Raw genomic sequence first — 24118 nt, 5'->3', positions numbered from 1 at the left:
AGTAAGAGTAGTAGTAGTAGTAGTAGTAGTAGTAGTAGTAGTAGTAGTAATAGTAGTAGTAGTAGTAGTAGTAGTAGTAGTAGTAGTAGTAGTAGTATAGTAGTATAGTAGTAGTAGTAGTAGTAGTAGTAGTAGTAGTAGTGTAGTAGTAGTAGTAGTAGTAGTAGTAGTAGTAGTAGTAGTAGTAGTAGTAGTAGTAGTAGTAGTAGTAGTAGTAGTAGTAGTAGTAGTAGTAGTAGTAGTAGTAGTAGTAGTAGTATAGTAGTAGTAGTAGTAGTAGTAGTAGTAGTATAGTAGTATAGTAGTAGTAGTAGTAGTAGTAATAGTAGTAGTAGTAGTAGTAGTAGTAGTAGTAGTAGTAGTAGTAGTAGTAGTAGTAGTAGTAGAATGATGATTGAATAAATTTGCATTATATTAATGTTCACCGTATTCAGAATGCTTTATACATCTCCTAGCAGGCCCAATGGAACAAATTCACTATTTCATACTGTAAAAGTCGCCAACTCCAGGCTCTAATTTTTTATTTAATTATTTTTTTTAGTAGATTGCTACTGTGCCTAAACTTTCACAGTGGAATTGACTTTTTTATTTGTCTATTTAAAAACAATGAACTGTCATGACTGTGACGAGCGATTTTCTTTCACTGCGTGATTTCTTTATCATTCGTCATCGTCTCGTTCAAAACCACTTCAAACCTAGTGGACGAGACATATATTTGATCAACACCTCCATTAAAAATACTCAAACACGGACAGCCTTTCTCCAATACAGCTCCAAATCTTTCTAACGGAAATTCTGGTCGTTAGGTGGTAAACATTTCCATTGTATAACGGAACACTCACTTTCAGCTTAAGGCTTATTTACCTGTTCAAATTGTCTGCCCATTGTATTCATGCCACCTGCTAATTACCTTTCCCAAACAAGTCTCCAACGTCCCTAGGCCCTGAGGCCTTGTCTCGTTCAAGAGTAGCTAAAATTACAATTGAGGCCTAGCTCTCTGGTAATTATCTATCCGTTATTCTTTCTTACCAACGCATCTGGATATCATCGGCTATCTAAAACCGGAAATTCTTCTGATTGGCTATTCCCATAATCCAGACGCTCTTTTCCATTTCATAAAACCAAATTCATCTATGAATCTTATCACACACACGCTAAGAAGCCCACAAGAAAAGAGCTATCTCTCCAGTTTCAAACTTGTAAAAGTTTGTCTATCTCGGCTGGAGGTAAAATGAATTATTGGTTAACATTCAAAGTTGAACGAGATATTACTGTGAATTCAATTTAATCTATCTATTATTAATATTATAGTTTGTGTATATATTTTAATTGTGCTATTCCATGGATGTTCGTAAGTTGGAATACCTGTACAAAACTATATTTATATGTATCTTATTTTATAGTTAACAGTTGTTTATGATCTTATGTTATTATTTCATTTATATTCAATATGTATATTGCTTGAATGTCTGTACCCCACCGCCAATCGCCGGCCACACATCATAACCTCAATTATAATTAATAAAAATAAATAAAGAAATACCAGGGACACAACCCTGTTAAATTCTCATCATGTAAGATAGCTCGACTGTCAGTTGATGTTTAAAACATATACTAACTCCCATTATCATGGAGTTACTGCTTCTCCTTGCCTTTGTCGGCAAATAAAGGCTATTATGATGTGTCGCTCAAGGACGATTCGGTGGCGAAAGACAAACTCGATTGGCTCTAAGACCTTGTTGTTTTAACCCTTAAATTGAAGGTCCTTGTCCTGATCCTGGTCCTGGCCATTTTCCTGGTCCTTGTCCGTGTCGTTGGAGCACCCAGTTGTGCCGAATCCCTGCATCCCAGTCCTTGAACAGCGGTAAACCCCTGATGTCAGCCTAACTACAACACTCTGTTGTGATGTCCAGAAAACTCTGCAAAGCAGGCGCCAACCCTGGAACTAGCTGATACATTTGCCTCAGTCAAGCAAGCCGGCGGGATAAAGATAAGCCAAACGGGCTTATACCATTTTCAAATGTATTTTCCACAGACACATATGATTATATCAAAGTAACAAATAAATATATAATAGATTAGATCCACTCAATTTGAGCTATTCTTCCTGATAACAAATAAATACTTATTCTTTCTATCTTTTCCTGAAACAATCTAATTAAACTTTATGTATAGAATTGTTATTATTGCATTTGGGCGTTACTATTGTCTTGACTCACTTGTTATTAATACAATTAAGTTATAAGGGATCCTAAGGCAATTCTTAATCTCCCCTAGATTAAACCTGAGCTGTTTGTGATATAGGTTGTGTGTGGTGCAGCTGGTAACGAGAGCCATAGCGCGCATACTAGTTCGAATCCAGACCATTGAGCTATCGGTTGGACTCGATCCCACAACAATAACACTCAACCCGCCACAAAATGGTAGGCTCGTCCGGGATTATGAATCGTTAATATAATATAATATGTGAGTCATTAATCTAGATATAATATTTAAACACCCATTCTTTACTTCTGCTACTATCTCAATTTAACAATAGCATTCTATTACATTGGGGGCTCGTAAATATATCTACCTTAAATCAAACCAATCAATAAATCATTTGATTAATTAATTACAAATATCATAGGGAAGAAATCTTATTTATTATCGAAAGTCACTGTGGTTACATTTGAAATTGGAACATGCCCATTTTCTATATTTTCACTAATCGATAATTAGTTTACTAACACTGATTTATGATTATGATTATGACAACCATGTTATTTAATTATGCATAATTAGGCAACATAATTTTAAAGCAGTTTACAAAACATAAATTGTTATTTCATTGCCACTTTTGTTATGCCATTGTTGCCATAAATTTTGGACCTCCAACCGAGAGTAACCCCCCCCCCCCCCCCTGCCGAGAATACCCCCCCCCCCCTTCCGAGAATACCCCCCCCCCCCTTCAAAAATTAAGTTAAACAAATCTTAATTAAAAATTACAGTCACTCTAACTTCAAGTTAGGCCATCTTGCAAGTTGTTGTTTACACGTGTAACGGTAAATAGTATTATCTCTCTATTGACACGAGCACGCCAAATTAAGCCCCAGGCAATAACTACTCTTTCTAAGTATTGTGTCACTGTGTGTGTCATTTATTGAAATTTGGCTTAGCGAAACCTAGCACTTTTCAACAGTGTGTTGTGACTTACTTCACTATCGTCCTCATTCATATTTAACCCTTACTGGCAAAGTTCCATTTGTTTGCTTTCTGTCCTACTCTTTCTGGTTCAATTCCATCTATCGCATCATTCTCATTCACCTTCTGCAGTTGTTCATCTCATCATCTAGTCAGCTGATCCTGCGTAGGACGTTGCTTCCCGAACTTTCTTGCGAAACAGATTACGATTTTCCGCCAGTCTACTTGCTTGAGTTGCTGTCATTCCCAGCCATTCACAAATATCTTGTTCCCAGCTTCTTGTTGGTCTACCTCTTCCTCTCTTGCCGTCTACCCTTGTCTGCAGAATGTGCTTTTCTAATGATTCGTGGCGAGTCGTGTGGCCAAAATAGTTTAGTTTCAATTTCTTTACAGTTTGAAGAAGAATTGGTGATTTTATTCCGATCCTTCTCAGGACTTCTTTGTTTGTTTGTTTTTCAGTCCATGATATTCTGAGTATTTTTCTGTAGCATGCCATTTCAAAAGCTGTGATCTTTGTGCTCTCTGCTTTGCTGATAGTCCATGCTTCGCATCCATATGTTGCAGTTGGGAAAACAACACTTTTGAGGATTTTGATTTTTGTTTGAATGCACTGCCCTTTCCAGATATTATTCATCTTTTCTAGCTTTGATCTTGCCATTGCTAGTCTCCTCCTGATCTCTGGGGCCGATTTCCCGTTGTACTCAATCCTGGCTCCAAGATATTCAAAATTCTTTACTCGTTCTATTTCTTCTCCATTGATTTTTATGATGGCATCTGTTTTGCATTTGTCAGTATTCATGATTTTTGTCTTCTTTATATTCAGCTTAAGGCCTTTGGTCTCGCTATGTTCCTTTACAGATGTTATTAGATTCTCTAGTCCCCCCGGTGTTGTGGACAATAGTGCAGTGTCGTCTGCGTACCTCAGATCTTTTATGGGTAGACCTTGCATTTTAGGTTCGTTGTAATTACTTCTCCTGACATCTTTTTCCACATCTCGCATTATACCTTCAGTGTAAATGCTGAACAAATGGGGTGATAGAATACATCCCTGTCTTACTCCTTTTGTAACTTTGAACCATTCTGTTGTTCCGCTTTCTAGTTGTACCGCTGATTGTTGGTTCTCATAGAGGGATCTTATCAGGTTTCTAATTTTAGGATCAAAGTTCATCTCCAGGAGAGTTTCCCATAGTTTCTCATGATTAACACAATCAAAAGCTTTCGAATAGTCTATAAAACAAGTGTGGAGGCCAGAATTTACTTCTCGATGCTTCTGAATAATTTGACGCAAATTGAATATGTGGTCTCTTGTCCCTCTGTTTTTTCTAAAACCTGCCTGGGTGTTACTGACTTCTTCTTCCAGTTTACGTTCAATCCTGTTCATGATAATTTTTAGAAGGATTTTGCTTGCATGACTGATGAGTGATATTGTTCGGTAGTTGGAGCATAGTTGTAAGTCTCCTTTCTTAGGCAATGGTATAAAAATTGCTCTCCTCCAATCTGAGGGCCAAATTTCTTTCTCCCAAATTTTCGTACAAAGTCTTAGATATACTTCAACTCCTTCATCTTCGCTTGCTTTTATCATCTCAGCTTGAATGTTGTCACAACCTGGACTTTTCCCATCTTTAAGTGATTTAATTGCCCATTCTATTTCAGATTTTAGAGGTGGTAAGCTAGATTCTTCATTTTCATTTTGCATGTTGTTTTGCAAAGGTTGGATTTCGTTTATTTGGTCTTCTGTGTACATATCTTCACAATATCTTTTCCACCTATTTGCTATGTCTTCTGCTTCTGTGAGGGGTTTACCTTGCTCATCTTTTATTACCCCTATTCGTGATTGAAAACTTTTTGTGATGGTTTTTATTTCATCATACATTTCCCTGGTCTTGTTTTCTCTCTGAAGGTCTTCTATTTTTCTGCATTTTCTCATGAGATATTCTTTCTTATCCGTTCTGCACAGCTTTTTCACTTCCTTAGCTATCTCTTTGTATACATTGCTATGAGTGCCATGAGTCGTCTTTGCGTCTTTCCTCTCTTTGATTTTGTTTAGTGTATTTTCACTCATCCATGGTTGTTTTTTTCCCCGTTTTTTAGGAATGTGTTTTTCAGCGGATTCCAAGTATATTTTCCTTGTCTCATTTGCGATCTCATCCGGTTCCTTTTCCTCGATATCTTGAAGTAGCAGTTGGAAACGATTCTTTACTTCAATCGCAAATTCTTCATTGATACTGTCAACTTCGTATCTAATAGGTCTTGTAACTTTTTTCTTCATTTTAAGCTTCAGTTTCAGTTTTGATATCAAAAGTTCGTGGTCTGTGTCACAGTCTGCTTTTGGTTTGGTCGTGACGTCTTGAATTATGGTGTTCCATCTTTTTTCAATCATGATGTAATCAATTTGGTTTTTTGTTCTTCCATCTGGCGATGTCCACGTAAATAGTCTTCTTGGATGTTTTTTGAACATGGTGTTTTTTATTGCAAGTTGATTTGCCAGTGCAAAATCTATGAGCGTTTCGCTCTTTCGTTTCTTTCCCCTAGTCCAGATATTCCAATGATTCCATCTTCTTCACTGTTCTTTTTTCGTCCTACCTTGGCATTAAAGTCACCAGCGATTATTAAAATGTCCTGTTTATCTTTGTTGTCCACTTCCTTTTGTAGGGCATCATAGAAATTCTCTATTGCTTCTTCAGTTGCAGCAGTTGTTGGTGCGTAAACTTGAATAAACGTGATGTTTTTGGCTTGACCTTGGAGTCTAATGCTAACAATGCGATCACTCACTGGTTTGTATCCAATGAGGCTGTTGACTGTTGTTTTTGCGAGATAGATTGCCACACCGCTTTGTCCAGATTTTCCCCTTCCTGAGTAAATTATCCTTCCTCCGCAGCTGGTTGTGAAATGTCCACTTCCAGCCCATCTGTGTTCCGACAGTCCCAGAATGTCTATTTTGTTTTCTTCTGCTTCATTGATGATGGTGTTGAGTTTACCGGCTGCCATACTTCTTATGTTCCAAGTTCCTATGAGGTAGTTCCGTTTTAACCATGTATTCCGGTTCTTTCCCAGGTCTGTACAGTCAGGCGTTATGCCTTCATCAACTAGGCTGGTACTCCCGCCGGCGTCAGGTTCTTCCCCAATACGCTTTGGAGACCAATCTAACTTGGGGGTCTCATTACCAGGTCTCATATCGTTATTTGTTTTGCTTTTCTTCATTCAGGTTTCCGTGGCAGGTTTACTCACAGTAGTTTGCCATTGCTATCTGTGAGAGAGCAGTGTCCTTACAGGACGTGTGTCCCAGCCATTGTATCCATAGGATATCCTCTGCCTAGCACATTGAAGAAGAGACCAGTTCTGAAGCTCCTTCAGCTGCTCTCCGTCCCCATCCATCGCCTGCCTGGCGCGACTTCACGTAACCCTGTTCGGGGGGCATTGCGGGTACTCGGTCTTGCCCAAGGACCTCCCGCAGGCTAGTGGAGGGAAGGAGACGCCTTACTACTCCTATTGACAGATCTCAATCTGCCCCACTACCCATTGTTGTTCAATCTGTAATTAATCAGCCATGGCTACTGGTGTTACAATTAGACGCGAATTTATCCAGTTAGGAAAAGAATTAGGCCTTTCTGGTGAACAGTTATCCGCCTATGTGACGGAGAATGCGGAGAAAGAGATTGCCAGACTAGAAGAGGAGGAAAAGAGGAAACACGAGTATGAAAAGAGTATGAAAGACAAAGATCTGGAGACAGAAAGAGAGCGTACCCGCCAAAAAGAAATTGAAATGTCTTTAACAAGAGAAATGGCAGAAAACAGACTCTCTACCCATAGCCCCATTCCATCTAGTCAGGGCAATGGAAGCATTGATAAAGTAATGTCGTTCCCGGTAGAAACTTTCAACCCACACATTGAAGGGATTGATCAATGGTTAACGCGATTCCAGGAGTTAGCGATCTCATATGATCTTCCGGAGGACAAATGGGCACTCAAAGCGTCTCAGCATCTCAAGGGCAAAGCCTATGATGTTTACTCTCGCCTGACACAGGACAACAAAAATAACTTTCAGGAGCTAAAGTCATCCCTACTGAGACATTTTGATGTCAGCGCAGAATCCTACCGTAGAAGATTCCGAACATTAAGGAAGGACAGGCATGAAACATACCACCAGTTGGCAGATCATCTACAACTCAGCCTCCAACAATGGTTGAAACTATCTGGCAACCCAGACACCTATGAGGGATTAAACCAGCTTATCATGGTGGAACAGCTGAGAGATGCAATGCCCCTGGATGTCCGTCGTTTTGTCGATGAGCAAGGCGCTCATAAACTGGACGATATAGTAACATGTGCTGACCGGTTTGCAACAGCGCAAGAAAATCACCTCACAGAAAGGAGACAACACCGGATTCAAAACCCGTCCACCTCACATGAAGATAGAGCTACATCTCCACCCCCATATGAAAAGAAGAATAACAATAACGAATACGAAAGAAGTAACACAACACAACACAAACAACACGTATACTGCAAGAACTGTAATATGAAGGGACATTTGACAGAGGAATGCCGTCGCGACAACAAACGTAACGGTCATCAAAAGGGAAAACCTGTCAGTGTAAATGTAGGCCGCACAGTTGGGAACCACCCACTTCATAAAACAAAAGAATCTTCGAATCACCCTCCAGTCATTGACACAGTCAAAGTAAATGGACAGAAAGTGACCGTTCTCTACGACACGGGATTAGACTATCACGCGGTCGTAGCACGAGACTTGGTTCGGCCGGACCAATTCACAGGCGAAATTATCGAGATTCAATGCGCCACTACAGACAGCCCATCTCTGCAACTTCCGATAGCTAATATCGAAATAAACTCTCCATACGTAGTAGGAACTATACCTGCAGGAGTACTAGATTCACCTACTCACCCTCTCATCCTTGGATGCAAATACGTATTTCTCGGAACGCCCAAACACCCATTTCACGCCTGTCACATAAGGACAAGAGCACAGGATCAACGGAATATGCCGCCGTTATCACAAAATCCTGGACCAAAGGAAATGAGAAAGGCACAGACCGAGGACACGACTCTCTCCCGCTACTTCGCTAAAGTGACGGAAGCCAGTGACAAGAATAAAAAGGGAGAATTCATAATACAACAAGAGTTGTTGTACAGAGTCTCTGGCAAAAAACGCCATCAGCTCGTCGTCCCCTCTACGCATCGCCGACAGATTCTAGACATGGGACACAACATACCTTTCAAAGGACATGTGGGAATCGCTGCCACAACGGAGCGCATCTCAGCCCACTATTTCTGGCCTGGTATTTCGGATGACATCAAGAGCCATATAAAGTCATGTCAAAAATGCCAATGGAAACCAGATCAAACAAACACAGCTCCAGTAACCTTAGGTTCGATTAGGACTGTAAACACTCCCGTTCAACACACGGGCGCAAACATCATGAGACATTATTCACACACAAAGAGTCGGAATAAAAATGATCTCAAGCGATGGAATCAAGATGATACATGGAGATGGACTCACAAGGTTTCACGAATTTGGAGTCAGAACGATACCAGGAAATGCAGCAAAAATGTTTCACACAATCTGGATCAAAATGAGGCCAAGAAACGGAATCCAAATGTATCAAAGATATGGAATCAACATGATACCAAGAAAAGAAATCAAAATGATGCCAAGATAAGGAATCATAATGTTGCCAAGCAACGAAATCAGGGAGGAACAATAACTCCTGAATTTAAAAATGTTGGACAAACCAGGAACGCTTCACACCGCGAGAACGCTTTCTGCGCTATAAAAAGGACTCTGACGTCACTACCCGTGCTGCGCTTACCTGACCCCAACAAACCTTTCATTCTGAGGACAGACGCAAGTAAAATTGAAATAGACGCTACGTTACTTCAACCTGACCTCGATGACCCTACAGTCCTACACCCTGTTGCTTACGCAAGTAGAAAATTATCGCCTGCGGAACAAAGATACTCAACAGTGGAGCAGGAATGTCTTGCCCTGGTATGGGCCATACAAAAATACCAAATATACCTTTATGGACGTCACTTCACTGTTCAATGCGACAATCAGCCACTTCTATTTCTGGCCACAGCTCAACAATTAAACGCTAAACTCATGCGTTGGTCGCTAATACTACAGCAATTTTCGTTCCATGTGGAATTCATCAAAGGCACTGATAACCATGGAGCCGACTTCTTAAGTCGCCATCCGGTATCCGATGACGCCACAACAGCATAACCGTACTTCCAGTACTATCTTATTGTCCACGTTTCTCAGATGATTTTAAACTAGACTTAATTTTAATCTCACAAGGAGATTTTTCAAGAGGGGGAGAATGTGACGAGCGATTTTCTTTCACTGCGTGATTTCTTTATCATTCGTCATCGTCTCGTTCAAAACCACTTCAAACCTAGTGGACGAGACATATATTTGATCAACACCTCCATTAAAAATACTCAAACACGGACAGCCTTTCTCCAATACAGCTCCAAATCTTTCTAACGGAAATTCTGGTCGTTAGGTGGTAAACATTTCCATTGTATAACGGAACACTCACTTTCAGCTTAAGGCTTATTTACCTGTTCAAATTGTCTGCCCATTGTATTCATGCCACCTGCTAATTACCTTTCCCAAACAAGTCTCCAACGTCCCTAGGCCCTGAGGCCTTGTCTCGTTCAAGAGTAGCTAAAATTACAATTGAGGCCTAGCTCTCTGGTAATTATCTATCCGTTATTCTTTCTTACCAACGCATCTGGATATCATCGGCTATCTAAAACCGGAAATTCTTCTGATTGGCTATTCCCATAATCCAGACGCTCTTTTCCATTTCATAAAACCAAATTCATCTATGAATCTTATCACACACACGCTAAGAAGCCCACAAGAAAAGAGCTATCTCTCCAGTTTCAAACTTGTAAAAGTTTGTCTATCTCGGCTGGAGGTAAAATGAATTATTGGTTAACATTCAAAGTTGAACGAGATATTACTGTGAATTCAATTTAATCTATTATTATTAATATTATAGTTTGTGTATATATTTTAATTGTGCTATTCCATGGATGTTCGTAAGTTGGAATACCTGTACAAAACTATATTTATATGTATCTTATTTTATAGTTAACAGTTGTTTATGATCTTATGTTATTATTTCATTTATATTCAATATGTATATTGCTTGAATGTCTGTACCCCACCGCCAATCGCCGGCCACACATCATAACCTCAATTATAATTAATAAAAATAAATAAAGAAATACCAGGGACACAACCCTGTTAAATTCTCATCATGTAAGATAGCTCGACTGTCAGTTGATGTTTAAAACATATACTAACTCCCATTATCATGGAGTTACTGCTTCTCCTTGCCTTTGTCGGCAAATAAAGGCTATTATGATGTGTCGCTCAAGGACGATTCGGTGGCGAAAGACAAACTCGATTGGCTCTAAGACCTTGTTGTTTTAACCCTTAAATTGAAGGTCCTTGTCCTGATCCTGGTCCTGGCCATTTTCCTGGTCCTTGTCCGTGTCGTTGGAGAACCCAGTTGTGCCGAATCCCTGCATCCCAGTCCTTGAACAGCGGTAAACCCCTGATGTCAGCCTAACTACAACACTCTGTTGTGATGTCCAGAAAACTCTGCAAAGCAGGCGCCAACCCTGGAACTAGCTGATACATTTGCCTCAGTCAAGCAAGCCGGCGGGATAAAGATAAGCCAAACGGGCTTATACCATTTTCAAATGTATTTTCCACAGACACATATGATTATATCAAAGTAACAAATAAATATATAATAGATTAGATCCACTCAATTTGAGCTATTCTTCCTGATAACAAATAAATACTTATTCTTTCTATCTTTTCCTGAAACAATCTAATTAAACTTTATGTATAGAATTGTTATTATTGCATTTGGGCGTTACTATTGTCTTGACTCACTTGTTATTAATACAATTAAGTTATAAGGGATCCTAAGGCAATTCTTAATCTCCCCTAGATTAAACCTGAGCTGTTTGTGATATAGGTTGTGTGTGGTGCAGCTGGTAACGAGAGCCATAGCGCGCATACTAGTTCGAATCCAGACCATTGAGCTATCGGTTGGACTCGATCCCACAACAATAACACTCAACCCGCCACAAAATGGTAGGCTCGTCCGGGATTATGAATCGTTAATATAATATAATATGTGAGTCATTAATCTAGATATAATATTTAAACACCCATTCTTTACTTCTGCTACTATCTCAATTTAACAATAGCATTCTATTACATTGGGGGCTCGTAAATATATCTACCTTAAATCAAACCAATCAATAAATCATTTGATTAATTAATTACAAATATCATAGGGAAGAAATCTTATTTATTATCGAAAGTCACTGTGGTTACATTTGAAATTGGAACATGCCCATTTTCTATATTTTCACTAATCGATAATTAGTTTACTAACACTGATTTATGATTATGATTATGACAACCATGTTATTTAATTATGCATAATTAGGCAACATAATTTTAAAGCAGTTTACAAAACATAAATTGTTATTTCATTGCCACTTTTGTTATGCCAAAGCGAGAGTCATACCACTTGATCCATCACAAAACAGGGAGGGGCACTTTTCTGTCGGCCACATAGCCTCAATATTAATTAAAATTTATTTCTAATTTCATCAATTTTTGGAGTAAAAACATAGTACTTGGTATCAAACCTATTGTAAATTCGACGCTGATCACGAATCTGACGTCAAAACAGCGAAAATCCGAAAAAAATTGTCCAATTTTTTATACTGCCACGCCCCCGATTGCTGATCGCGTCGAAAAATATTAAGCAAAGCGGGCTTTGCGGGCGATCGACCGTACCTAGGTTTATCGGCCAGGTATTTGGCCACACACATTGCGTTTTCACCCCGGTTTGCCTGATCGTGGTTCGGACGCCTATCAAAACCGTGGTGTATGGAGCCTTTAATATTTTTCGAGGCGATCGGCGATCGGGGGCGTGGCAGTATAAAAAATTGGACAATTTTTTTCGGATTTTCGCTGTTTTGACGTCAGATTCATGATCAGCGCAGAATTTACAATAGGTTTGATACCAAGAACTATGTTTTTACTCCAAAAATTGATGAAATTAGAAATAAATTTTAATTAATATTGAGGCTATTTGGCCGACAGAACAGGGCCCCTCCCTGTTTTGTGATGGATCAAGTGGTATGACTCTCGCTTTCGGATCGGAAGGTTCAGGTTTCGAGACCCGCTCCGAGTGGCGCAGAGTTGAGTCCTTGGAAAAGGCTCTTTACTCACATTCTCTCACCGTACTCAGGTGTAAAATGAGAACATGGCCGTTCGTTGTCTTTGTTGGGAAAAAATGTCACATCGCCTGACAGGCGTCATGTCTCGTCTTTCAAGTCTAATATTGCTGTTGCCTTGGGACCCCTTGTAAAGCGCTTTGAGCACGTGGATATTGCGCCAAATAAATGCAGTGTTATTATTTTTTTAAAATAATATTTTTATAAATGTTGCGCCAGGAAGAGGTAGATGGCAAAAGTTTCGTTCTTGTTCATCGTAAAACTTATAAAGGATTTCATACAAAATAAAAAATAGTTTTCATAATTTTCAATGTAATGATATAATAATATGCCAGTTCTTTTTTTTTTTTTCCTCCTCACCCGTTGACGCGACATGACGGTCGACCTTGACACAGACATTTGGGATTGGCAGACGCCAAAAAGCCTGGACTACGTGACGACAGGGGTGGGCATTGTAACCTTGAATTATAATCTACAAACAACGCCCCCCCCCCCCCCCCCCCAAAAAAAAAAAAAAAAAAAAAAAAGAGAAAAGAGCTGTGTGCGTGTGTGTGGTGGTGGTGGTGGTGGGGGGGGGGGGGGGTTGCGAATGCGAGTAGTCCCGAGGAGTACCCGTTTAAACTGCCACGGGAACACTGTCGATTTGTTTTATAAATAATAATAATAATAATAATAATAATAATAATAATAATAATAATAATAATAATAATAATAATAATAATAATAATAATAATAATAATAATAATAATATATAATGACGATAAATAAAAAATCTTTATTGTCCACAAAATGGAAAAATTTCCGTGGTCTACGTTGCTTTTAAACTTAAATCGGATTGCAAATGTATTGATGTTATGCGTATTGGAAAAATACTCACGACATCTCCATCGGGGTATAACATATTAACACACAAAATTGCAAACGCGAACGTTCATTGTCTGATTGATATAACTTAGTGATAAGTTAATTATAAAATGCTGTCTAAAAGCAATAACAACAGGTTGACTAACGTCAAATTCATTCCTTCTATTGATGCTCTGTGTTAAATTAAAATACTCACAAAGTCCGCCAGCCAGAAATATCACTCCAGCCCAAAGATCTACATGGAACCTTGAACGTTATAGTCTGATATATTTTAATGAGAACTAATCATAAAAATGGGTGTCTAAAAACAATAACAATGAGATGAGTGACGTCAATTTGGTTCCTTCTATAAATATCCAAGAACTTTACTCACTCCATCCGCTCTCTCCTCCTTCAATACATATGAATCTATTCTCTCATCACTTTTTTGTGCGGCTATGCATGTGATCTTGTGAAATGACACTCGCCTTTGGATCGGACGGTACTGGATTCGAGTCCCGCTCTGAGTGGCGCATAATTGAGTCCTTGGAAAAGGCTCTTTACTCGCATTCTCTCACCTTGTTCACTGTTAAAATGAGTACCTTGCTGTTTACAGCGTCGTCTCTGTCGGGAAACAATTGCAATATCGCTTAACAGTCATGTCTCGTCTAGCATGTTTTTATGTTGGCCAAAGACCCTTATAAAGTGATTTGAGCACCTTTATTGAATATAGCGGTATATATAGCGCAAGTAAATTTTTCTCTCTTTCTCTTTCTCTCTTCCCTCTCTCTCTCTCTCTCTCTCTCTCTCTCTCTCTCTCTCTCTCTCTCTCTCGACATGTTAGATTATTATAGCTATTGCTACATATGATGCGAATATCTTGGACGGTTATTGATGCTATGAGTTTAGGTAAAATGCTCACAACATCCACCAGTCGGAAATAACGTACCGTCATACAAAACTACGAGTAACCTTGAACGTTAAAAGTCTGATTGATATAATTTAGTGAGAACTAATTACCAAAATGACTGCCTTAATACAATAACAAAAAGTGGAATGATGTCAATTTCGTTCCTTCAACAGTCTAATTGATATAATTTAGTGAGAAGTAATCACTATTGTGCGCAAGACGAAAGATAGAATAACAGACAGTAACTGGGATCGGTTCTGTCGGCCACATAGCCTCACTATTAATTAAAATTTATTTCTAATTTCACCAATTTTTGGAGTAAACACACAGTTCTTAGTATCAAACCTATTGTAAATTTGACGCTGATCACGAATCCGACGTGAAAACAGCGAAAATCCGAAAAAAATTGTCCACTTTTTTATACTGCCACGCCCCCGATCGCCGATCGCTCAAAAAAATATCTGCCCGTATGTGGGCAAAAATCATCTGCGATAAACGCAGGGATCCGGTCACAGCGATAGGTCATCCGTCCCGCTTCCAGCGGATGTCGGCGTCTATGGAGGGCTTTAAGGCCACACAGGGCAGCGGTGGGTGATCGAACTCAGTACCTTTCGGGTACGAAGCAAATACCGTACCGCTGAGCCACGCTTCCCCATATTATATATTCGCCGAATTCCCTCCATTGGTTTTCAATCGTCTGCAAGGGACTGTTGCTGGTCTGCAAGATATTTTTTTTTCGAACTTAAATCTTGATGATTCTGGAGGCGCTTCAAGTCTGTTAATTATTTTACAAATCGACGTGTACATAATACATGCATGTTTGAGATTCGAACCCACTTATAGGCCTAGTATAACATTGTTGTAATGGACAATATTTTGCGTCATTTTTGGAGATTTCCGTTACAACGATGAGTCCATAAGGAATTGGGTTATCAGACCTGCAAATAAGTGCACGCCGGTGCAAATGTTAGTCGTTGGTCTGTCTCGATATTTAATTTGTCTTGACCTGATGGTGTAAAATATGCGTTCATGTCTTTTGTTTGCTGGGAGCTTGGAATAATAATACATGGAAGGTAAGCGGCTTCGTTCGCGCAGTCGCAAAGTTGATGCCAGTGGGCGGAGCTTAGCCGCCATATTGAAAAGCCCAGGAAACGATTGTTTATCATAGAAACTATAGACTTGAGTGATGGAAATCATCTTGTGTTGCCGATTAAAACACTCACCTACTAAGGGAATTTAGTCATTATGATGTTGTAAAATACCTTGCAAAGGCAATATTAATTAAATTATTTTCTTCGTTCAATTCTGAAGCCAAAGCACTATCACTACGCACGGTTAGATTTGCTTTGCTTGTTGGTTATGCCATGAATAGAATAGAATAGAATAGAAGGTATCGACGTCGCTTGATTAGGCCACTGGCCTGTCGCCGAGTCTTTCCAGTCACTGAATGTCTTGTTCACAACTGATCTAATGCATTTCCCTACCTGATCTTGTGATCAGGGGCTAGCCTACACTACACTTTCTCTACTGATCTTTTGATCATAGCTATTTTGGGTGGGAGGCACTTCTACACTATGCACATAACTTTCCATCACAGCATCTAATCTATTCTTGAAAGCATTGACACTCGGCGCTTCAACGACATTTGCTGGCAATGCGTTCCAACGTTCAATTACTCTCTGTGTAAAAAAGTTCTGTCGAAGGGTGGTTTTAACCCTGGGTTTCAGAAGTTTATATGAGTGGCCCCTGGTGACTGATTTTTTGTCTACTGTGAACAGCCTATCCTGAGTCGCGTACAAGCAATGTGTGAACTTATAGGTCTCAATCATATCACCTCTCAAACGCCGATAGACCATACTTGGCAGTCCTACTCTTTTCAGGCGCTGTTCATAACTCAAGTCCTTGAGTCCACTAACGACCTTTGTTGCTCGCCTAAGCACACTCTCTATAAGCTTCTTATCTTCTGTGCCCATACACAGTTTCCGAACTCCAAATGTGGTCGGACCAAAGCTGCAAACATTAACTTCATAGTGTCACAGTCAAGATAGTCAAAAGATCTCCTTATCAGTCCAAGCATTCTGTTAGCTTTGTTGACCTGCCTTTCCAAATGCTGTGAAAACTTGAGCTCTGGGTCCATATGAACTCCCAGATCTTTCTCCAATGTTGTCTCTTGTAAATCAATTATCTCCTCACTCCCATGTTTTCTCATTTTGTAGGTTGCTTTCTGGTTTTTGTTGCCTAAATGGAGCACTTTGCATTTGTCGGCATTAAACTTTAGCTGCCAAGTATCAGCCCAATCGACCAAACTATCAAGATCACTCTGAAGTCTCTTTATATCAACCTCACTGTCAGCCTCACCATACACTTTCGTATCATCTGCATACATAGAACACAAGCCTGATACAGTCTCTGGTAAATCATTGATGAATGCTACGAAAAGTGATGGTCCAAGCACACTACCTTGTGGCACCCCACTCCTTACACACGCCCAATCAGACAACTGTCCGTTAATACAAACTCGTTAACAATCCCGGCAAGTACTTCACCTTGAACTCCAAGTGCCCTCAGTTTGACCTTTAGGCGCTCATGCGGGACAGAGTCAAATGCCTTTGAAAAATTTAGGTAAATTGCGTCTACGGAAGACCCACTGTCTAATAGAGATGTCCAGTCTTCTAGGGTAGCTAACAAGTTTGTTACACATGAACGCCCAGACACAAAGCCATGTTGGCAACCTGATAACAGTTCATTTGAGGTCAGATGGTCAATCAGGCTGTCTCTAACAATTCCTTCCATAACTTTGCATATCACACTTGTAAGGCTGACAGGCCGACAATTTCCAGGTGAACTCTTTTCTCCTTTCTTAAACAAGGGTGTGACCTGCGCTTCTTTCCAGCCTGAAGGAAGAACACCTTCCCTCAAGGATTTCTCAAACACGAGAGCCAGAGGGCCAGCAAGCTGAACAGCTAGTTCCTTTAGTACCCTAGGGTGGAAACCATCCGGACCTGGCGACTTGTTTGGATTCAAGGAAAGAAGTCGCTTTCGAACATCTTCACTGTCTATAGCTATACTCTCCAGTTTAGTGCCAGTGTCTTTCATCTCACCTTCTGGTACATCACTAAGGTCCTCATTTGTGAAAACACTACTAAAAAAGGAGTTTAGCACGTTTGCCTTTCCTTTATCAGATGACACTTTTCTTTCTCCATCCTTTAAGTCAGCCACTCCCTCTTGTGTTCTAGTTTTTGTCCTGGCGTAAGCAAAAAATGCCTTAGGGTTTTTCTTTGCGTTCTGAGCAATATTCTTTTCCAAGTTCCTAACTGCGGACCTACAAGCACTTTTAGCCTGGTTCCTAGCACTAGTGTATAGCAGGTAGTCCTTGCCATCTCTTGACTGCATATACTTTTGATAAGCGTGCTTCTTTTTCTGAATTTTAGCAGTCACATCACTGTTCATCCACTGTGGTCTGGACCTAGCAACACCAATCTTCACCTTAGGCAAACCTCAATAACAGACATAACCTCCTTCTTGACTGTATTCCAAGCAACTGTTACGTCCATGTCTCTTATTTTGTCAGAAATGTTAAGAGATTGCACAGAGTCCCTAAGCATGTTATAGTCACCTTTTGTATAATTGAAACGATTCCCAAGCTGTGCCTTCCTCTCTGTATAACATTTCAAGCCAAACAGTAAAGTCTGATGATGGCTTTTGCCTAATGGTGCACTATGTCTAACTGTCTCAATCATGTCTTGCTCACTGGTTAACACTAAGTCTTACTTACTTACTTATCCGAACCAGCGACCACCTGAGCTCTAGCCCTTCGGTCTTGTGCCATGACGTAGAAGTTAGATGTCTTTTGTAGTTGTTCCAGGTGACTATAAAGTGTGTTACTGATGCTTGGATTTGGTGGGAGGAATGTGCATCTCAGATCTTCAAGAGGTTGACATTCAAGCAAGTGGTGTGTTACTGTTTCATTGGGGTGTTGACATAGGGGGCAGGAAGGGGATGTGTCTTTTGTAATTTTGCTTAAATGGTTGTTGAGCAGTATGTGTTGTGTTCTTAGTTGAAAGATGATGCTTTGCTGGTGTCTTCTGAGCTTATTTAGGCAATCAGTCTTTACAGGAGTGGTCATATGGGAAAACATACATCTACCCGTGGTGCTCATTGCCCAACTGTTCATCCATTCTTCTCTCTTATTTGTTTTGATTATTTGTTTCGCTGTGTCTAAGGATACTGGAATTGATGGTTGTAAAAGTGTTGATCCGAGTCTAGCTGTCTGTCTGCATTGTCATTTCCTGGTATATTTGAATGTCCCGGTATCCACTGGAGAGATAAGTCTACTCTGTGTGTTGTAAGGAATTCATCTAGTTGAGATCTTAAACTATTGAACGTTGAGGACAGTTTATCTAAATCGAGAGCTTGGAGAACCGATTTGGAGTCTGTGAAGATGACAGTGTTTTGAAGTTTTGAAGGGTTTAGCTGGAAAACAAGAGAGGTGTCGCAGTGAGGCTTCTATGGCAACTGCCTCTGCCTCGTAGTTTGAGCAGGAGCTTCCGCAAGAATTGTGGATTTTATCACAGGTTTTATCTGGGTATTCTACTACAAACCCATACCCAGCATTTTTAGTTCCTTTGTGGGCAGATCCATCTGTGTAAACATGTATCCAATTGTCTGGGTATTCTTGTATTGTCTTCATTGCTAATGTTTGTATATCTGATTTGTTTTTATTTCTTGTTGTTTCTTCTATGAGGTTAGTCTTTATTTTTGGAAGTTTTAGTTCGGCGTATGGAGGTTTTTGACTGATTAAAATAGATTTTTCTCTGTTTTCTGGGAGTCTGTGTCTTTCATTCAAGTTGTTAGCAATGTGTAGCAGGGATTTTTGTTTTAATCTTGTTCTTGGTTTCCATTTCTCTGCCAGAATTCTGTTTGGATGGTTTTCCTCTTTTCGTTTGTATCTTTCAACCATTTCAAGCACTGCTGATTCTCTGCGAAGTCCAAGTGGTTCCACATTAGTATGTATTTCACATGCTGCTGTGGGTGTCGATCTCAGGGCACCGGAGATGAAGCGAAGGGCTTGGTTTTGTACTCTGTCCAAGGTTTTGTGTGTGTTTTTACTACCTACATTTTGGAGGGCTAAATTGTAGTCCATGACGGAACGCACATAGCCTAAATAGAGTTGTCGAAGCGAGTTTTTGTCTGCTCCCCAATTAGTACTGGCTAGTCGTTTTAGTAACTGGAGTCTCTTTGTGGCTTTGATTTTTACATTCTGAGTGTGTTTGTTCAGAGATAGTTGTCTGTCTAACTGTATGCCCAAATATGTGGGGTTTTCTTCTTTCGCGAGTCGATGGCCTTGGATGGAGAGTGTTATTTCTTTCTTGGAAACAGGATGACTCTTAGTAAATATAGAGTAGACTGTTTTATTGCAATTAACTTTTAATTTCCATTTATCACAGAAGGTGTTTAAGCTTTCTAAATCTTCATTTATTCTATTGGAGGCTATTGGTAGGTGCTTCGTAGTATACCACATAACTAAATCGTCAGCATATAGGGCCTTTTCTGTCTGTAATACTTCTGGTAGATCATTTATAAAAATAAGAAAGAGAGTACAGCTGAGGCAGGATCCTTGTGGGAGACCTTCCTCTAATACTTCTCTGTTTGACAGTCCGTTATTAATTTTTGTTTGGATTGTTCTGTTACTGAGAAATTGTTTAATCCAGAAGTAGAGATTTCCATCAATTCCGTAGTCCATCATTTTTGATAACAACCCTTTCCTCCATACTTTGTCATAGGCTTGTTGGAGATCAACAAAAACCGCGACTGTATGTTTTCCATCTTGAAAGCCATCAATTATTTTTTGACTTAATCTAAACAATTGATCTTCTGTTCTTTGCCCTATCCTAAAGCCTGCCTGATATTTATTTAGTAGGCCACATGTCTCCAGCCACCAGTATAATCGGTTATTTACCATTCTCTCAGCGATCTTTCCAACACATGAGGTGAGAGATATTGGTCGGTAACTTTTCGTTTCGTCGGGTGGTTTATCTTTTTTTAAGATTGGAATTATAATAGCATTCTTCCATCCCCTTGGTACTATTCCTGTCTCCCATGTTAGATTTATAAGTTTGAGAAGCATCTGTTTACCTCTCACGCTAAGATGCAAGAGCATTTCATTGTGTATCTTATCTGGTCCAGGGGATTTCCTTGACTTGAGTTTTTTCATAGCTCTGTGAAGTTCTGACATGGTGAAGCCCTCTTTGAACAGGTATGAGATAGCTTTTGGGGCCTTTTCTTGATGTTTAAGGTCTTTAATCAATTTTTTGTCCTTTTCACTTCTTTTTGATGCCTTGTTTACTGAAGCAAAATGTTTGTTGAAGATCATGGCTTTTTTTTGGTCATCTACGATTGTTCCTTCTGTAGTTTTCATGGGCTTTGGGTTGGTTTTCAGGGTTTCATTGTTAAGATTATTAAGTAAGGCCCATGCTTTTTTCCCATTTTGATTGAGGTCAATATTAGCGCATGTGTCTGCCCATTTCTTTCTTTTAGCGTTGTTAATAGTTCTTTTGACAATTGCCGATGCTTTATTGTACTCAATCTTGTTTTTAATGGTTTTGTTTTCCTCTAAGTTTTTCCTTGTTTCCTTTCTTGCATTTACTGCTTTTTCAATTTCTTTGCTCCAGAAGGGTTTGTAATTCTGTCGACTACCTCTTGGAATTCCTGCTTTTGCAGCTGCAAGAATGGCTTTGGTGAGGGCTCCGTTTAAATGTTCTACACTTGATGTATCTGTAATTTTTGGAAGCTGGTCATCTAATGTTGCTGTGAAAACATCCCAGTTTGCTTTCTTGAAATTCCATTTGGATTTCTGCTCAAATGTTTTCTGCTGTGTTTGAACTGTTATTTTGTTTAAAATTGGTTTATGGTCACTGCCTATTTCATCCAGGACTTTAATGTGACAAGAATTCAGAAGGTCAGAGGAGATGATGGTTAGATCGGGATGACTCAGGGACATATGAGCTCTGTGAAGAAGGGTGGGGACTGAGTCTGCATTTTGTAAAATGGTGAGGTTGGTTGTATTGCAAAGCTTTTCTAGTTCTTTTCCTGTGTTGTTTAAATTTTTGTATCCCCATAGTGGAGAGTGGCCATTGAAGTCACCAGCAATTATTGTGTTGTTGTATTGGGAACTGTTTAGATCTGTTAGGTTTATAGTACACCGTGGAGGGTTGTAAATGTTGTAAATGGTAAATTTCTTATTTAGGTGCCATAAGGTGACTTTCTGTACATCGGTTGAGTTCTGTGATGGTTTAGAAGTAACATCTCCCGTGATGTCATTTCTTATATAAGTAATAACACCACGGCAGTCGTCACATTTGCAGGTATAGTATGTATAACCAGCAATATATGGATCGCTATTTTTATACAGGGTTTCCTGAAGTAAAGCAATGTGAACTTCCTTTTCATTTAATAATTTCTTTAGCTCTGTCTTTTTATTCCTGATTCCACAAATGTTAATTTGTAAAATATTCAAATGTTTGTGGAATTTATTTGTCCCAGTAGCTGACTTTTCGCGCAGATCAGCCTGGGTACTCACTGTCTGGCGCGGACCTTTTCCAAGGCGACGTCCGAGCTCGTATGCTTTCCTTTTGTTTGTCATGGCATGCTGGGGAGTCTCTGGTCTGTCTTCCCACCCTAACCTGTATTCCTTGTCAGCTGCATAACATCAGGAGTTGAGCTGCAGATGCATGTTCCCCATATAATTAATTTTTTTAGGGTTTAGTCAAGTAGCCTTCATTTTGTCTTTCCCACAGTCTCTTTCATGATTGACGGTCGCCCATTCCCCGCCACCTACTGTTTCCTGGCTTGCAGTTATCAATTTCAGTTATTCTTTCTGCTTAAAGGGCCATATTTCATAAACAGAGGATCGTCACGTCCTGGGTCATTTGTGTCGATGAAAGATTCTGTGGGCCTTAAACAAAGGGATACCAGCCCTTTCCCTAAAAATCTCAATTTTTTAAGAAGGATACATGATTACAATCAATCACAGATAGTCATGCAGAAGACATGGGTCACAGGCCGACCAAAGAGGGAGTATAGAAGTGTTAAAGTTACAGCACTAGGAAACAAGTATGAGCTATAGGGGTAGATTAAGAAAAGTAAGGACATACAGAAGACACCACACTACAGAATGAGTGTGAGGTGGGTGGGTGAGGAGCAGAGCGTGTACCACTCATCGTTGGGTTCTGTCTCCTGCACCTTAAGAGGAAGGGGTCCCACCTACTCCCTAGCCCGGTTATACCGCCGGGGACTCGGTCGCGCCCATAACAATCTCAGTAGAAACGGGGAACACCACGGGAAGGTGCTGTTATGGACACAATAATGCATGAGAGGCCATATGCAATAATCTCTGTCAGACAGGATTACGCGGCAATCAATGCACCTGGAAATGAGAGGTGTTGGGTTCGAAATGCACATCAATTTCCTTTCAGCAAGCGGGACGTCCGGCCCAGACCTTGCAGCTCCCCTAACACTAAGTCAAGAACATTTGGGGTCTGTTCATTTGGAAAATGTGTCGGCTTTTTCACATGCTGAACAAGAAAGCTGTCCCTAACAGCTTCCATAAACTTTGACGATGGATGATCACAGTCTTTGGGGGAAATTTCATCAACCCATTTCAGTGCTGGATGGTTGAAGTCGCCAACTACCAAGACATGAGACCTGCCCACTGACAATTTGACTAAAAGCTCATTTACTAGAACATCATTTTCTTTTGAACTACTGGGAGACCTATACACTGTGCCCACTAAAAGGCTATCTTTTGACTTGAGAGAAATCTCACACCACACTGATTCTTGTGCTGTTTGATTCTTTCTATCCAGCTTCACAGGTTGAGCACCATGACTTTTCTTTACCCACACTGCAACACCCCTATGGCACTGGTCCTGACCCATATTGTGAAAACAATCGTAACCCTGTAGCTGCAGTTCAACTGGTTCAATCCTTCCACTGTGATTCTTTGGCAATGTCTCTGTAATACACACAATGTCTGCACCTTCATGCGCTATCACACTTAAAAGTTCACTCCTTTTATTCATTACAGAGTCTGCATTTGTGTAAAAGCATTTTAAAGGTCCATTATGTAGAGGTACTGTTTTATGACGAGAGACACTCTGTACACTGTTTTTATGATTGGAGACGCTATGTACACTGGATTTATGACTTGATACACTATTTACACTGTTTTTATGACTAGAGATGCTATTTACATTGTTTGTTTTTTTTACTAGAGACACTATTTACACTGTTTTTAATACTAGAGACACTATGTACACTGTTTTTATGACTATCTACATTGTCTTTCGGCTTATTGCCTACTTTGCTTCCACCGGAGGGAAATCTTCGGTCACCCCCGACTTGTCTGCTGTTAGTCCTTTGTTTTGCTTTCTGGTGGCATTGACAACTCTCCCATTTCTCGCCCCGTGTGGTCTCCGGGGTCCCTCAACTGAGAGGGAAAAGAATTGAGCCACCGTAAGCTCATGCGTGTCGTAGAAGGCGACTAAAAGAGCCTTTCTGGTTTGGTGGTAACCAACGAAAAACCACCCGACTGGTGAGAACAAAAATGGAGAGACATAGTGGCTCCACAGACCCCCATATCCCAGCCCTTTATAAGAATGGCTTCATTCTCCCAATTTGTTATTTTTCTTGTCCTGGCAATCATCCCCAAACTTTTTCTCCCCCCAAATCCCAAGAACGTAGTATATAAAAGATGTTTTGAGGAATGACGGTTTCAGTTTAAAGAGAGCAAGGGAAGGCGATGGCATAGCACAAATCCCACCCCCTTTTACCATATTTGAGCTATGATTTCCATTCCATACCCCATTTCCCCAA

The 24118-nt window shown here is 40.0% G+C and overlaps 3 protein-coding genes across 12 annotated transcripts in view; 2 read left to right on the top strand and 1 right to left on the bottom strand.

The window, feature by feature from the left end:
• The window catches only part of LOC144979791 (cytochrome P450 4F1-like), a 66212-nt gene that overhangs the window by 1735 nt on the left and 40359 nt on the right, over positions 1-24118 (top strand). Inside the window, exon 1 of one of the 9 annotated variants that reach the window (XM_078926882.1) lies at positions 12360-12937. The exons of the other annotated variants lie outside the window; for them this stretch is intronic. The gene's annotated coding sequence lies outside the window, so the exon portion shown is untranslated. Of the gene's footprint in view, positions 1-12359; positions 12938-24118 lie in introns of those variants that run through there. 9 annotated transcript variants of the gene reach the window in all.
• Positions 3800-11797, top strand: LOC144979790 (uncharacterized). Of its 2 annotated transcripts, XR_013646770.1 has the most exons (2): positions 3800-10136; positions 10672-11797. XR_013646770.1 is itself a non-coding variant. In XM_078926878.1 (1 exon), exon 1 carries the CDS (start codon positions 6731-6733, stop codon positions 9431-9433), a length of 2703 nt encoding a protein of 900 aa, XP_078783004.1. In that variant the 5' UTR covers positions 6354-6730; the 3' UTR covers positions 9434-11797. The 2 variants fall into 2 exon arrangements, 1 of the variants encoding a protein (XP_078783004.1); XM_078926878.1 differs by having other exon boundaries at positions 6354-11797.
• Positions 16191-16631, bottom strand: LOC144979152 (uncharacterized). The gene has a single exon (XM_078925755.1). It carries the CDS (start codon positions 16629-16631, stop codon positions 16191-16193), a length of 441 nt encoding a protein of 146 aa, XP_078781881.1.

The sequence above is a fragment of the Berghia stephanieae genome, chromosome 9 (genome assembly GCF_034508935.2).
Source record: "Berghia stephanieae isolate SIO BIC M18660-M18661 chromosome 9, UCSD_Bste_1.3, whole genome shotgun sequence".
NCBI lineage: Eukaryota > Metazoa > Mollusca > Gastropoda > Nudibranchia > Aeolidiidae > Berghia > Berghia stephanieae.
The sequence above is the reverse complement of the archived record's forward strand: the minus strand, read 5'-3'. Positions and strand labels throughout refer to the sequence as shown.

Excerpts from the sequence above, each read along its gene's own strand:
- LOC144979152 (XM_078925755.1), bottom strand. The coding sequence starts at position 16,631 with ATGTATGCAGATGATACGAAAGTGTATGGTGAGGCTGACAGTGAGGTT.
- LOC144979790 (XM_078926878.1), top strand. The coding sequence starts at position 6,731 with ATGGCTACTGGTGTTACAATTAGACGCGAATTTATCCAGTTAGGAAAA.